The sequence below is a fragment of the Paramisgurnus dabryanus genome, chromosome 1, assembly GCF_030506205.2.
Source record: "Paramisgurnus dabryanus chromosome 1, PD_genome_1.1, whole genome shotgun sequence".
Classification (NCBI taxonomy): Eukaryota; Metazoa; Chordata; class Actinopteri; order Cypriniformes; family Cobitidae; genus Paramisgurnus; species Paramisgurnus dabryanus.
Window position 1 is genome coordinate 68,727,718 of NC_133337.1, and position 16,441 is coordinate 68,744,158.

A 16,441-nucleotide genomic window follows, 5' to 3' on the forward strand; every position below is an offset into this window, starting at 1 on the left:
AAAGATGTAAATCCCTTAATCCAGTTATCATGTGATGTAATAAGAGTGCCATATCATAATAACATTGGTCAACATGCACAGATAAAAACTTTTACAATACATCCCTTCTTGCTTAATTGTTATACTGTAGGAATTACACCTCCAGTTCTTTTCCAGAATTGCTGCAAGATTTGAACTTACCACAATCATGTAAATAGCATCAATGGTCGCACAGTGTTGGAAAAAACGGATGTGACAAGACCCACATGTAGGCATAGTAATTGTAGTAACTTTTCTCCTACATGGTCAGATTCCTACCCTGAACCCTAACTACTCAGTACTCCTAACCCACACCTGTACTTTGCTTTCCTATTAAAAATAAAAGACCTCCAGATTTTAATTTAGATCAAAAGTAAACTTCACCTGTATACTGAGGCTCTCACATGCAACTCTTACAGAATCTCCAATACAAAGACTTGATTTATCTTCCAAGCAAGTTGCATCACTTAAGAAATTAGAGTACTTGGAACACGATAAATATTTCATTGAATTGAATCCATCAATTTAAAAGTAGACGTGTAGCGTTACACTTACGCACGCTCAGTGCTCTTAAGACCATGCTAGAAAACCCAAAGGGCATTTAACACCACATCAAATCTTTGACCCTGTGACGAGGTGTGAATGCAACACCCTTTCAATGTGATTACACTTTGGGATCTATATAGCAACACTACGTAATATCATGTTAAAACGTGGGTCCAAAACATTTACTGACATAGATGCCATTTTCTTGTATTCTGGTGCCTTTTAATTAAACAATTGCTTGATAGCCTAAAAACTTTGTCCGATGGCAGCAGGCAAAGTGAAATTTTGGATTTAGAATTATATGGACTCTAAATAAGGCAAGAGGAATGGATTTGAGGAAGCAGTAGTGTGGAAGTCAAGGCTGTACCTATTGTATTTTAGTTTGTATGGTTTATGTCAGCATGATAAAGTTTGGCCCTCATAAGAGGAAATATTTTCCAATCTGCCCCTTAGCCTAAATGGTTTTGACACCCCTGCTCTAGTGGAATTGATTTGACTGACGGCACTCTGACAAGTGAACAGACATATGCGCTAAATTAGAGAAAAACTGAGTGGGTTCAATATCATTGATCTTAGAAAGTGGGTGGGTCTTGTCCCGCCCACATATAATGGTTCCGACGCCCATGCTTAATATATAAAACACAGTATTTGACCTGTAAACATTATGATGACCACTTGTACACTTACAATCCCTACATTTTTTATAAAATCTCTGCAGACCCTGTACCGGGTCCAAAACGACCTATTATGAATATAAAATATTCCTTTAATTTATAATGGTCTGTCATGGACCCAGGACCCCATATGAGATACTGTTTGAAAGCTTAGAATGTCTACTTTCTGCAGATATGCATCACTTTGACATATATTGTACTGTAAGAAAGTTATTTACAATTAATTTACACTTTGCCCACCTACATTTTTTTTAATATTATTTAAAGGTATTGCGGAGGATTTTCTTTTTCCGGGTGGATCATCAAGACTATTGGTCCTCCTAGTTGTCAATCAGGAGTGTTGCGTAATTGCATTTTTTTTTAAAGTGGAGAAGGCGGTTCTTTTCTAAAATTCGAGAAAATCCTCCGCTACACCTTTAATATTCATATATTTCATATTTTTCAAATATGACAAACATGGGCAAATCTTATATCAAATGAAAGCCCTCATTTCCCGGAATAAGGTTACATCATTATTTTTGTTCACTTATTATCACATATCCAACAATAGTCGAATGAATAATGAGGTAAGAAGTGGTCTTGTGTAAACTTACAAGTGAAGCTTACGCATGAGCTGCCTTATAGCACAGATAGCCACAAATGCTACATCATCTTTTACCTTAGGTTCTCTTCTACAAAATAAGCCCATGCAGTGTTCGAATTATGTCAAAGCTTATGGGGGGTCCCCTAGCTAAGCCCCACCCCCCGTCCAAGCTCCACCCCCCTCATTATAGGGTCGCTGTGATTTCACAAAGTAAGATGTGATCGTCCTTGATCAACAATCATCTGATCCTGGTTTTAATCAAAGAAACCCCAAATTACCCTTAACTCAAACTCTAAAAAAAGTTTACCCCTCAAATTAGTGTGAAACACTGGCAAGGGCAGAACTTTTAAACAGAATAGGGGTGAAATAGGGTGGACTCATTCTTAAATTACATAATTTTACTATATAGTAGTGGTTAAATGGATGATTACATTGCGTTTTTTGAGTCATAGATTGAATAATTTTCGGATCAGCAAAACTGGAAATTATGAGCATATAAAAATAGAAAAGAAGTTACAAATAAAGCAAGATCTAACAGTAGTATTTAGGTACATAAACAGAATCAAATGAATAATAACACTGTCTTCTTCACTGTATAAATTACATATAATTAATATTTTTAAAGATACATAATTTTAAAGATAGTTATCATGCCACCAGGTTGAAGGTTGCTGTCCCCAGCACTCACAGCAGCCCCATTCGCGTAATTTGCGGGTGGTATACGTCCCCACCGCTTTATGACCAAGTTGATTGTGCCCCAACTTCCGACCACGAAGTAATTCTTGCGTTCATAATCATAATTAGGGTCCATATTCATTTAAAACGCATGGACAACGCATGACGCGCCGCCGCCTTCTGCTTTTCAAAGCGGTCGCCTGTGAACGCGAGTTTTGTTTTAGACGCGTCTATTTGAGTGCACTTGCTGCACGTTTAGATTTAAAATACTTGAGCGCAACTTGATACCTTGATAAAAGGTATACCTTTTATAAATGTAAATGTAAAAAAAAGGTAAAAATCTACCGGTAAGTTATATATGTAACAATGATTAATCTATTAATAGTTATTCTTCATCTATTTCATGCAAACGCTAGGGGAAAAATATAGGGGAAAACATTTGTTCCTTTTCAGCAGTTGATAACTTGATAAAAGGTAAATTTCGTATTTTTTATATCTACCGGTAAGTTATATATGTAACAATGATTAATCTATTAATAGTTATTCTTCATCTATTTCATGCAAAACGCTAGGGGAAAAATATAGGGGAAAACATTTGATCCTTTTCAGCAGTTTTTGAATAAGTTTAATTGAATAATATTAAAATACCTTATGGTATAGGGCTGCATGATTATGGCAAAATCATAACTGTTTTTAGACTATTTGCATTGAATTGGAAACGATATTTTTGGAAAATATATTAATTGCAAGGCTGCAAAGAATAGTGCACTGAGGATTTAATTATATTATTTTAATATAGTCAGTGGTGAACTAAAGTGGGCCGGTCTAAGACATGAAACTCCAGGGCTGAAACAACCCAGTCTCCTGAGGATGCGTATAAATAGCACGAAGTGTAAAAGTCGTGCAATACATACGCCAAATTCCACTTTGGCGTGCATATGATACCCAAGTCCTTCCCATTCACTTAAACGGTGCATCTTTTTTTGTCGTTTTATTTATTGGTTTCAATGAGTCCCACTTCGGCCCTGCATGTTACATTTTTCCAAGGTTAAAAAAAACACATGCAAAAGATACTTTCTACAAATAATTATTTATTTCTGAAAGATGCGTAGTTGAGCGATAGGCTAAGTATTAAAGAGACAATCATTTATTATCATTTAAGCGTGATTTTCTTCTGCTTTCCTAATAAAATATTTTGTGTGACTGGGTTGACCAGCCGTCAGTCTGAGTGGATAGCTTTGCCACTGTTATGAAATAATTGTTTGAGAAGATTTAAAAAAAAAAAAACCTTAAACCTAAAGATTACTAAAGATTCTTACCGCAACTGAGGTAAAAAAAAAACTCCACACACAGATAGAGTCATTAACTCGTCTGTCAATTCCTCCAGAAAACAGCATGAGGCGCACTTGCGAGTTTCTTTATTTCGGACAGAAGTCATTTGAATTATTTTATTGCAAAATTGGGACAAATAATGGACAGTATTGCTTTGTGACACGCAAAATGAGGATTTTAAATTTATGTAGTATTTTAATTTTAATAAAAACCAGGGGACCCCCCTAATTTATATTTTTGTGCTTTATGGGGGGTCCCTTAAGGCTTATAGGAGGTCCGGGACCCCCCCAGACCCCCTTCAATTCGAACACTGAGCCCATGTTTTCTTTGGTTGTGTGCATGCATAATCCCTTGCTATTTATTGAATATGCAAAACACAAGTACTTTTATATGAAAAATTTATTTTCACTCCCTTCAGTCAGTGAAATAAGAATAAATTTTGAATTCGACATGCTAAAGAGATCATTCTTTTTGGGCGTTTACTGCCACCAGCTGGTAACAAGGACTGTCTCCAGTCTGCTAGATCAGTGGTTCTCAAACTTTTTCAGCGTGCGGCCTCTCTTGTGTACGGTGCATTCCTTGGCGGCCCCCCAAAGAAAATTTATTACAAAAACAAGTTCTAAAATGCAACTGTATAATTTAAACTGTATAATTAAGTTTTCTTTAATCAAAATAAGTATTATATATTATTAGTAGGGGTGGGCCGATACGATATTTGGTATCAATATTAGTCCGATATTTGCGAAAATGGCTGGATCGAATATCGAAGAGGCCGGGGAGTACAATCCGATCCAATACCAACACATACCTTGTCATGGCAACTTGGGGTAAAGCGCGACTTGCTGAGCAACATGAATTTGCACAAAGTAGCACTTTAAATTGTCCAAAGTTACACCTTAACATTTTGAATTGTTTTGCTGACTAACTAAAAATGTTGCCTCTAGTCTGTTTGAAACATTTAAATAAAAATGAAGCAGCAGTATTGCACAATGTTTCACTGAGTCTTAAATTTGCTTTTTGTACGGCTAACAAATGTGTTATTTGCAGCTTAATTTATTAAAATGGCGATAGAGATGGTATTGTATCGGTATCGGTATCGACAGATACTCAAAGTTGTGGTATCGAGATCGGTATCAGACATGAAAAAGTGGTATCGGCCCAGCCCTAATTATTAGGCTTATTTTTTTGGTTTAATTACAGAGAATTCATGATAAATTTATGTAGTTTATAAAATGTCATAAAACTGGGGCCCCCTGGCACCATCTCGCGCCCCCTCTAGTTTGAGAACCACTGTGCTAGGGCACACAGAACCAGAGTTATCCACTTTCAAAGACTTTTCAAAAAAAAATATTTGGTGGTTCATCATATGAGAAACAACATTTGTCACAAACAGCAACTTTTTATGTAACTCCAAAGGGTTTTCTGTAAAATTATTTACAGATATTGCATTTATTCCACTGTATGTGCTTATAGGCACAATTTAAATGTTTTAGGCAGAAATTGTATGCAAAAAGGGTATTATTCCTCCCTTCAATTGGAATAGAATACCTTTATGCATACATCAGGATAGAGAAAATTTTTCCTGCAATCAAACAAAACTGTCTGCAGGTCTCTAAAGCACGCAGGGCCAGAGTTATCCACTTTCAAATATAGACTTATAAATAAAGTGCCTTTTCATTTTTGTGTTTGTTAGAGAACAGACAACACGCAAAACCATGTTTAACCGTGTTTTATATAATTTCAAGGGTTTCCTGTAAAACGATACCAAACTTTTGTATGTACACCTCTGTATGGGAAGCTTTTGAATTTGGGTAGGCCAAATCCAGGCTGAAATCCCCAATATAGCCTCAGAACGTGACTGGTTAACACACAAGCTGTGTGTGTGTGTGTTTTTGTGTGTGTTAATATTATTTCTCTTTCACAATTCAGTACCATTGCCTTCACAAAAAAACTGCATTAATTGTATAGCCTGTTCATTGCTGGTAAGCTGACATAATTGACCAAGCAACCCCATATCACAACAACACCAATATTAGAGGTTTGTATAGTTGGATGCATGATGCAGATGCTTCTCCTCCGTCTCTAAAATGCATATTTTCCTGGAATAAGATCAAACTGGCTTTCTTGGAGCCACAGCAAGTCCCAATCCTGTAAACTCTTTAATTTTCCATAATCCCATTAATTCTTTTCTCATTTTTTTTCTTTCACCAATAATTTAGCAATATCCAACCCAATATCTTGTGAAAATTTAACAGATCACACTATCCTTTCAGCTTAAATGTTTTGGACATCTTTGAACACGATCTCCTTAGTGGTTTCCGTGTTTGACAAATGTCAGCCTTGTTTAAAACAAAATATATTTTTTTCTCAACCACAAGATATCTTAACATGGTTAATATGACAAGCTCCAAACTTCATTAGTTAGGGTTGAAAGAATAGTTAAAACATGAATCACTGCAATAATGATCCAATTGTAGGGTTACAGCAGCTTCATATAAATTCTAATGTAAATTTAATCAGGGACTTTCTTTTGGCCAGGCTGTGCGTGTACACTCAGAAATAAGGTCAAAAGTTGTCACTGGGGTGGTCCCCATTGAAAATGCCCTAATTCATACCTTTGAGATACTAATATGCACTTTTTATGTACAGAGGTATACATTTTTGAAAGGATACACTGTAAAAAAAATGTTGGTTCAACATAAAAAGTGTTGGTTTTTGAGTTGAATGGACTCAACTTTAAGGCAGCACCAACATTTTAAGTTAAACCAACAAGTCTTTTTTAGTGTAGTAGTATCCTTCATAAGATGTTTAATTGGTAATAAGGGTTAAAATCCATGGCAATCGATTAGTTGTACATTTTGAAACATTCAAACCCTTTACAGAGAGGGCAAACTTTTTTAAACCTTTTTCAAGAATATTTAAGGTTCAGGCACCTGAAAAAGCTACAGAAAAAAAACATGTTGCAGTCAGAATTTGTTACTTTTATTTTAGAAAACGTTCTTTGTAACGCGTGGAATCTGTAGTCACATTTTGTTTAAAATACAGAACAGACAGACATTTGCAGAACATAAACAGAGCCATAAGAAAAAAAGCATCAAGTAAATAAAGCTAACAAGCCTTTCTGACTGGTTGTTTTTTCTTTTTTTTTTGACAAAATGGAATTGATGGCGAAAGAAGGATGTAATGGAGAAGAAAATATGAAAAGCTATATCAGATGAAACATTGGAGGGGATGAAGGGGCAGAGAGGGGGATAAGAGAAGTTAGTCAAAAAAAAAAAAAAACTATGGTCGTTTGATGGTTGGTGTTTTAAATTATCTTTATAAAGTCTAATTTAGAATGAACTCTTTTCACTCTCACTTTTTCTTAAAACATTTTTGCTTTGCTCTTTTTTTTTTTGTTTTGTTTTTTGTTGTTTCTTTTGTTGATCTTCCAGACCCTAGGCCCTTGGTGCATCCACCCTCAGACTACGACGCAGAGGGGGAGTAGAGTGCTGGTTTCGACCAGCAGTTAGGCCCTTGATGCCCATGGTGCCCTCCCCAGATGAACCGCACCCCTCTACTCAGGAGGATAAAGATGAGTCCTTTTGTGTTTGCTGTGCTTGTGTACGTTGCATTGACTTCTGGCTTTCTGCATCTCTAAAATGTTTCTCAACCTGTCAGAAGAAAAAGACTCAAGTCACTAGAAGTCATTTTTGATTATACAACCCCAAATCAAAAAAAGTTGGAACACTTTAGAAATTGTGAGTTAAAAAGGAATGGAATCAGATGTGTGTTTCCAGATGTGTAAGCTGCCCATGCCACACGCACTCATGCCATCCCAAACCATCAGAGATGCAGGCTTCTGAAATGAGCGCTAATAACAACTTGGGATGTCCTTGTCCTCTTTAGTCCGGATGAAATGGCGTCCCAGTTTTCCAAAAAGAACTTCAAATTTTGATTCGTCTGACTACAGAACAGTTTTCCACTTTGCCACAGTCCATTTTAAATCAGCCTTGGCCCAGGGAAAATGCCTGCACTTCTGGGTCATGTTTAGATATGGCTTCTTGTTTGACCTATAGAGTTTTAGCTGCAACGGCGAATGTCACGGTGGATTGTGTTCACTGACAATGTTTTCTGGAAGTATTCCAGAGCCCATGTTATGATTTCCATTACAGTAGCATTGCTGTATGTGATGCAGTGCCGTCTAAGAGCCCGAAGATCACGGGCATCAAGTATGGTTTTCCGGCCTTGACCCTTACGCACAAAGATTGTTCCAGATTCTCTGAATCTTAAGATGCTATTATGCACTGTAGATGATGATAACTTCAAACTCTTTGCAATTTTTCTCAGAGACACTCAGAAAACTATTTTTCGTCGCAGCATTAGGGGATTTGGTGATTATCTGCCCCTCTTGACTTTTGAGAGACACTGCCACTCTGACAGGCTTTTTTATACCCAATCATGTTGCCAATTGACCTAATAAGTTGTAAATTAGTCCTTAAGCTGTTCCTTATATGTACATTTAAAATTTCTGGCCTCTTATTGCTACCTGTCCCAACTTTTTTTGGAATGTGTAGCTCTCATGAAATCCAAAATTAGCCAATATTTGGCATGACATTTCAAAATGTCTCACTTTCAAAATTTGATATGTTATTTATATTCTATTGTGAATAAAATATAAGTTTATGAGATTAGTAAATTATTCCATTCATTTTTTACTCACAATTTCTACAGTGTCCCAACTTTTTCTGATTTGGGGTTGTATTTTGCAGGCTGATATGGCAGTGAAAATGAACGTAACATTACACCTGCCATTTAAAAAATAACAAGCACATACATATTTGTTAACCATGACTAATTTTGAGAAAGTGAGTGATTTCCACCTTTGAAAGGCAATCTGCTAGCTGTATAATAAAGCAGTCTTTTATATGTCACAGTGACAGCTTTTGTACAAGGAAGTGACTAATATCCGCCTATGAAAGGCAACCTGCCATGTGTATAATAAAACAGTCGTTTATAGGTCACCGACATGACTGGAGTCATTTCAAACATTTAGACTGCAATGGCCTTTTTAAGTGGAGGTGCACCTCTAACTGCTTTTTAACCTAACATGTATCCTAATAAAAGAACAAATATTGCAATAAAAGATTGATATTATATGTATGTATATATATATATATATATATATATATATATATATATATATATAAACTGCAAAATAAAGTTGAAACTTTGAAACTTGTGCTTATTGTATGAAAACAATGAGTTAGCATAACACTAACATTTATTTAAACATAAGGCCGCAGCTGCATCGCATGTTTGAAATGACTTAATCTTCCAAGCTCTTCCAAGCTTTATAACAATTGAATATGGGGTCTACGTCCTCCATGCATCCATCCAGAATGCGCATCCAACCATGGCAAAAGTAATCCACACAGCTCCAGGGGATATATAAAGGTATTCTGAGGGAAATATCCATATTTAAAATATAATAAAATATAACAAAAATAACTAGCTTGCGATAACGACGCCATCTTGGACTCCTCTGCATTCAGGAATGTATCAGCGTAGTGCATAAACTTTTCGTAGTGTTGTATGATGAATGCAAAGGGAGGAGGCACAGCGCAGGGAGCAAAACAACAAAGTCAGCCACAAGTTAAAATGAGGATTTTAAAGAAAATGGTAGAAGATTTCGATGTAAGACAAAAGGATATGGAGTTATCCATATCTTTAGCTACAACAACTCACAATGCATGGTTGTTGCGCGAGTCTATTCTTAATGGATCTTACATATCGTACGGTACACATAATGCATATTGGCCCTGTTTCCCAATCTAGATATTTTAGTTCGTAAAGTCATAAATATGGATATTTCCCTTACATGGCCTTTATTTATGATTTTTTCCTTAAGGAGTTTAAGAAAAAACTTAAGAAATCAAATTCTTGAAAAAGAAACTGTCTTAAATATCATCTTAAAGTTATGACAACCTCACAGTAGTCTGAAATCTCAAAATGTTAGATGTTTTAAGTTAATTTGATTGTTAGAACCATGTTTGGATTCACTTGATTAAAAACCTTTTCAAAAGTATCAACAGAGTAAAAAAGGTTTCTCACAGGGGCAGATATAATACAATCTAGAAGGATATGTTTAATGGACAATGAATTCTGACAAGATTAACATTTTGGATGATTTTCTCCTGAGAGAAAAAAATTATGTGTAATTTTTGAATGTCTTATTCTGTATCTTGTATAGATGACTTGATTCCAACGATTGTCAAAACAGAAATTGTTTTTTCCTCACATCAGGATTCATTTCATGCAACATATTATTTAGACATTGATATTTAGATGTTGTTTTATATGTGACGTATATTGTATAGTCAGAAATTGCTATTTACACAGTTTACTTCACAAAGATTAATTTCATGAGAAATGTAGTTAAAAGGTTTACTTCAGTGTTATGTCACGAAACATAAGTATTAGTGATAAATAGCCTATATTTTACTTCCTCCATAATACATTCATTGTGAAATTCCTAACAGCTCTACTCAAAGATGCTCTTTGTGGGAGTCGAACCAGCAATCGGTCCGCCATGCGAGTCGAGCGCTCTGAAAGCCCAGGCACATTTCACCCTCCACGTCCGTCTCTGTCATGCGGATGCGTGTGCGTGGGAGACGGAGCCAGGCATGTCGTAGAAGGAAGCACGCAAGGGCCCAGAGCACATGACGGACCGAACAGGAGATTAGAGAATGATATTTACTCAACGCACCGCCTTCATACACTAGCTGGTCTCTTACAGCAGCAATTAACATCTTCTATAGCCTTAACACACCACTCATTTATGTAGTACATATGGCGTTAATGTGCAATGTGTTAGAATCTTTTCAAAATTTGCAAAAAAAGAAAAACAAATAGATGTGAATTAGATACGTTTTCATCAGGTTGTTCGAGTGAATGACGGTGGAATTGGTAACCTAGTAACCAACAGTAAACAAAACAAGCCACAGATGGAAAATGGAAACAGGTCTGAATGTAGTCATGATGGGGCAAGTTATTAATAGTGCAGCTTGTAATTGCCAAACTAAATGCTGTGCGAAGAAGAAGGAATGCAGCATTTTTAACGAAGGCACTAGCAGCAAGGGCATTTCGACGACCTTGTGATTTTACTAGTGATATTCTAATCTGTATTGTACCTCAATTATCATGATAATTAGCGATATTAGCTGATACACGAAAACCTTTTTGTGATTTTTTTGGCCATATCACCCAGCCCTAGACATATGTATATGGGATGGCTTGGGATCATTTTCATTTTTTAGCAAACTATCGCTTTAAGAAAATCGAAAACTTTCAAATCTAATAGATAGTATTAACAAGTTTGTCCTGTGGATTATATAATTGCAGGTGTCCTTATTATATTTTAATTTTTGCTTTATTCAAATGGTTATAATTTGGTACTCATTGTCATGGATCACAAGATACAACAGGCCATAATAATATAATTTGTTAAGCAAAATGTGTCTTATATAGCTAGAAATCCTGGTTTCCTGTTGTCTGAATTAGTGCCAATTCTGTTACTGTCAAACTCTGTTACCAAGGTGGAATAATGGCCGTTTCACATGGTATGCAGCAAGCGGCGAAATCGCTGCGCGACTACAGCTTTTCTTGTGTAGTGGAAGCATTTTGTGCAGCATTTTGTGCCAATCTGTTTATCTTGAATGGTGCCTGCTATGAAGAGCCGTTTCCGCAAAAGGAATAGGATTTTGGGTGCACACGCAAGGCGTGTGGACCAACTCCGCTTCACTTCTGTAACCGCCCCTGTTTTGCCGCTTTCCGCACGTCTCCTATTGAAAAAGAACTAAACACTCGCGGTTGCCGCGTACCATGTGAAACGCCCATAACAGTGTTGACAGTCATGTGTGTGCGAGAGCGAGACAATCTGTGTATGACTGTCAGTTCTGTCACATACTGTCAGCACTGTTACTCTACCTTAGTAACATAGTTTGACAGTACAAAAGTACCGACAATGGCAGAGTTGAAATTTAAAATGTTTTTAAAAAACTTTGGACACCAATGCCATTATTGTCAGAAATACATCAAATATGAATATCCCATATCTGATTTCTTTGTTTTTATTTGTTTAGCAATTCTGTGATGTTACTAGCTGTGAAGAAATTACCTAGCTAATGCTGACATATTTTAAATGTAGTCACATCATGTAAAATATGTGATTAAAGTCTAAAGCAAAGACTTCATTAATGATTCAAACAGATTCCAAGATACTCACAATTTTGCGTATATGACTTAGAGCACTTCCATCTTTGCCTTTGCAGTTCTCCACCTGGTATGGTGGTGAGATTATAACGTCATCCATCACAATGATGTTTTTCTCCTGCCATTTACAATCTTTGATGCTAGAAACAAAACAAAAGAGATAAAACAACATAAACCCAAGGACAAACCTCAGAAAACAAGCCTGCTGTGAGCAATGTAGTGCCGTGCTAAAAACACTACGTAACTAGATCAGCTTTTGTTCATCATCACCTTTGTTTTAAGCTGCTGACTACTCCACAACAAGAAGACAAAGACAACACAGCATGCCAGTCTTTAAGCATGCACTTACTCTCCTGACTTTTTGCACAACAAGTTATTTTACATAGACTTTGAATGTTTGATTTAAAGCATGATTGTCTTCAAGTAGATACAAAAGACAACATCTTGTTGACTTGAACTGTTTCAAGTGGACATAAATACAACTACTTGGTGCACTTTGGTAGAATTTTGCATAGCAAAAACCAACTTACGTTTTGTGTATAGTCTGGAATAGTTGCTGGCCCTCAATTGACACCCCAGCACTGATTGCATAGGCTTGGGATAATTTGTCTTCCTTTTCCGTCCTCGCCCGACTGGCAAGCTATGATAAAAAAAGAGAAATTTACAATACTAAATAAACAAAGTATAAATAAAGAACATACAAATGTTTTTTTTTTACTAAAGTGATCTAAAGAAATCTCTATTTTAATAAACCAATCCATTAACTATCCTTTTAAGCAAGCCTATCAAGTTACAGTAAAATTACAAACTATACAGTATTGTCACTAACTTGATTTAAAGGTAAAAAGGCATTGCAGGTGACCTTACCTTGCTAACATTCAAGGATGCTAGAGGAGGTGGAGTCTCAGTGCGATCATTAATCATTTTCACTTCTGAAACATAGGCTAAGTTAATCAGGATGACATCACTGAGGTTGGGCTTACCACTAGAGGAAGGACATTCTGGTTAAAGGGTTAAGGACAAATCAAACACAGAGATCAAGACAAGGGAACAAATTAAACAAAAACATAACACAAGTTTGGTGCTTAACTACTAGCGTTTTAATTTTAGAAAACTGGCGACCAATCTCACACGGTAATGAAACAAAACGCATTCAGTAGGTTGATGTGAAATCTGAATATCCCATATGAGACCTTGATTTGGAAAACCTCACTTAAACACCCTAAGGAGGACCAGTATTCAAAGCAATGACAACAATGATACTGAAAATAAACTGAAGCAAGTGTTTTATCTATAACTTGGTCTAACATGAGGAGAAAGCCAAAACACATGAAATAAGATTTAAATGACAGACAGAGCAAAAAAATGCATCACAAATTGTGATAAATTGGTTATGAGAATTGCAGTGCACAGTCATAAGGTGTCATAACTCAATTCGGTGTCAAATGATCAGGGCATTAAAGGTCATAATACAAAAAGTATTATAACAAAAAGTGCTAACACAAAGGGACAAGGCTTAAAAATGTGAAACGTCATGTAGGACAGCAGACTACTCTGCTATGATACATTTCATCACTGAGGATTAATCTGTAGACACCTGAAACACTATCACTCTCGCTCAAACCAACAGACAAAACCCTTGACAACAATAAAGTTTACCTGTTTGTCATTTAATCTTCCATTTGTCATTTCATTGCTGGTACATTTGATGTCTCAAGTTATTTTTTCAAATGGTTATATTTTAATTATTTGGTACTCATTGATCACGAGATAATAAAGGCCATAACAACATATTTTCGGTAAAAACTGTCTTGCATAGCTGAAAATCATGAGTTACTGTTGTGTCATTTCAGTTACCTAGGCAGATTAATTGTTGGCAGTCATGTATGTGTGCGTGTTTCTCTGTGTATGACAGCCAGTTCAGTTAAATACTGTCAACACTGTTACTCTACTTTGGTAACAGAGCTTGATGGTATCAGGCTAGCAATGTTTCATGCAATGACAATTTTGCAAACTGCTTGTACAATACCTTGGTGTACGGATTGAAGTGAACCACTGAAATACAGTGGTCTCAAATGTGTAACTGTTATATGGGTGAATCAAAAACACTTTACATATCCTGAGTTTTTGTAGAAATACCACATATTACTGCAGGAATTTGACCTTTCGATCTAATATTATGGATTTGTAAAACAGTACAGTCAGAATGGTAATCATTAGGGATGTGCATTTATGTCATTTTTTCATTTCGATTAATCCATAGGTCTGAAGAACGAGTACTCGATTAACTGGGGGCGGGGCAATCAAAGGGGCGGGGCGTACACGTCATGGTGAAAATGAAAATATTTTTATGAAAAACACTCAAATAAAACTTAATTTCGAAGAAACTATGACAGAACAATGAACACATACTGGAGTTTTAATGAATTAAATGTTTTTAACAGAAACCTCTAACAGGAAAAGCTGCGTGATGGAATGAAACTAAAGGGTTAACAAACACAAACCGAAGCGCTCTGCATAATATTAAGCCTTTATACAACATAAATGTACAACGTGCATCTATCTGCATAAATGCAAGACTTCAACTAAGTTTTCAACTAAGTTATCTAAAAAAAAGAAAGTTTAACTCCCTTTGTGGATGTGCATCATAAACAGCGCACTTTTAAACACGTCCAACGTCCAGTCAAAGCACAAGCTTCATAACATTAAGCAGCTTTAAGTGTTTTGCTATCATTTTAGCATTTAGTTGTGTCGTGTCGTCCTCTTACCTCAGTCAAGATGTAATGTAAATGCTCGTATGGCTCTCTGGTATCTCTTGACATTTGATGTTTAAATATGAGATGATAACCCATTGAACTTTTGACGGCGCTGTACATTTTGCAACTGACTGACTGTATTTCCGAAGATCACGGCATCCTTTTAAACCATAGTGCCTCCGTGATGTGAGGTGTGACCGGCTTCGCGGGCTCGCGGGCTGCCGCGCATTACGCAGACCGGCGGGTTGCTGATGCGCGGTCGCGCGGAATCTGTTTGTTTTTGAATCACGCATGGTAATGCTACTGATGTCATACGTCGGTCTGCGTAGCTCGACACGACGTCAAACACGCATCTCCAGACCCAGTCTTTACTACCACATGCGCTCGTAACGCTAACCAGACACCCAAATGCCGCCATATCCACAATAAATAAATAAATACACCCACATGATCATCGTTTTCGTGATCGATCATCGATGCCACGTTCGAGTACTCGAGCAATCGAGTACTCGTGCCCATCCCTAGTAATCATTATTCAGTGTAACATACTTGCCGCTTGGACATAATTACAAGTGACTTGCCGTTTTAGTAGCGTGTCACTGTTACAACAAACCACATATTTTATGGTATGAAATTAACGAACTATTCATATAGTGTGTAAAATGTCCTACGAGATCTGCCATTAACTGTAAAGTCGTTAGCTTAGCGCACAGGCTAATGCTCTCGGTCGCGAGGACATGCTAATCAACACATTAACCACAAACGGGACATTTTCATATACGAACCAACTAACCATAGGAATCTCTAAACGACAGCCATCACATATCGTCTCAAACCCCAACACAGAAGTAAAGTAAGGCAAGAATATGCGCTGAATGAGGCTACTAGCACACACATAAACACGCTCTCGCGTAGTTCCACTTTGACACATCCCGGTTCCGCACACGCGAGCCCGGCCATTTACACACAACCACGCGGATTAAAGGATACTCAGAGTCAACATCTTGGACGGGTAATCGAAAGCCACAACCTCTCCCTGTAAACGTTGGCCTAAACAGGTGAGGCAAGAGACATGGCTCCCAACACTAAAACACTCCCCCGGAGCCGCCATCTTCTCCGCCAGGGAAACCGGAGCACTAGCTTTACGTAAACGCATGCGACGGCGTGACTGCAACGACACAGAGGCGCGTCAGGTGACAGGAAGCCGAAGAAGCTATTTTATTTGTTTGTACAGTATGTGAAATGTAAAAATATGTGACGTTTTGTGGACTTGCCCATTTTTGTAATCTTAAATTTTCAAAGTTCAATAAAAAAACGGGGGCGAAGAAGCTTTTTATTTTGCAATTTAAGAACATTTATGTCATCGTTATTTTATTTGTTTGCTGTATGCAGTAACTTTTCTGAAATTAGAAAGTATGAAAAGTGTTAAAAACAATGTAAAAATGTTTAAAAACCTTCCATAAAATAATAACTTTATAATATGTGTATAATAGTTTGTTATTGAATTTCGTTTTCTATCTCTACTCCCGTTATATTTTAGTTTACATCTGTTCTAGTTTTCTTCCCTTTTTAATAATTTTGCAATACCTTAAAACACACAAATT

General features: G+C 36.7%; 1 protein-coding gene across 1 annotated transcript; it reads right to left on the reverse strand.

Moving 5' to 3' along the window:
* Nucleotides 1-6,794: 6,794 nt before the first annotated feature.
* Nucleotides 6,795-15,986, reverse strand: lsm12b (LSM12 homolog b). Its single transcript, XM_065257577.2, has 5 exons — nt 15,828-15,986; nt 12,949-13,082; nt 12,612-12,721; nt 12,095-12,221; nt 6,795-7,481 (listed from the first exon to the last, which is right to left on the reverse strand). The coding sequence occupies exons 1-5, from the start codon at nt 15,946-15,948 to the stop codon at nt 7,389-7,391; spliced, it is 585 nt and encodes a 194-aa protein (XP_065113649.1). The 5' UTR covers nt 15,949-15,986; the 3' UTR covers nt 6,795-7,388.
* Between the last annotated feature and the right edge of the window lie 455 nt (nt 15,987-16,441).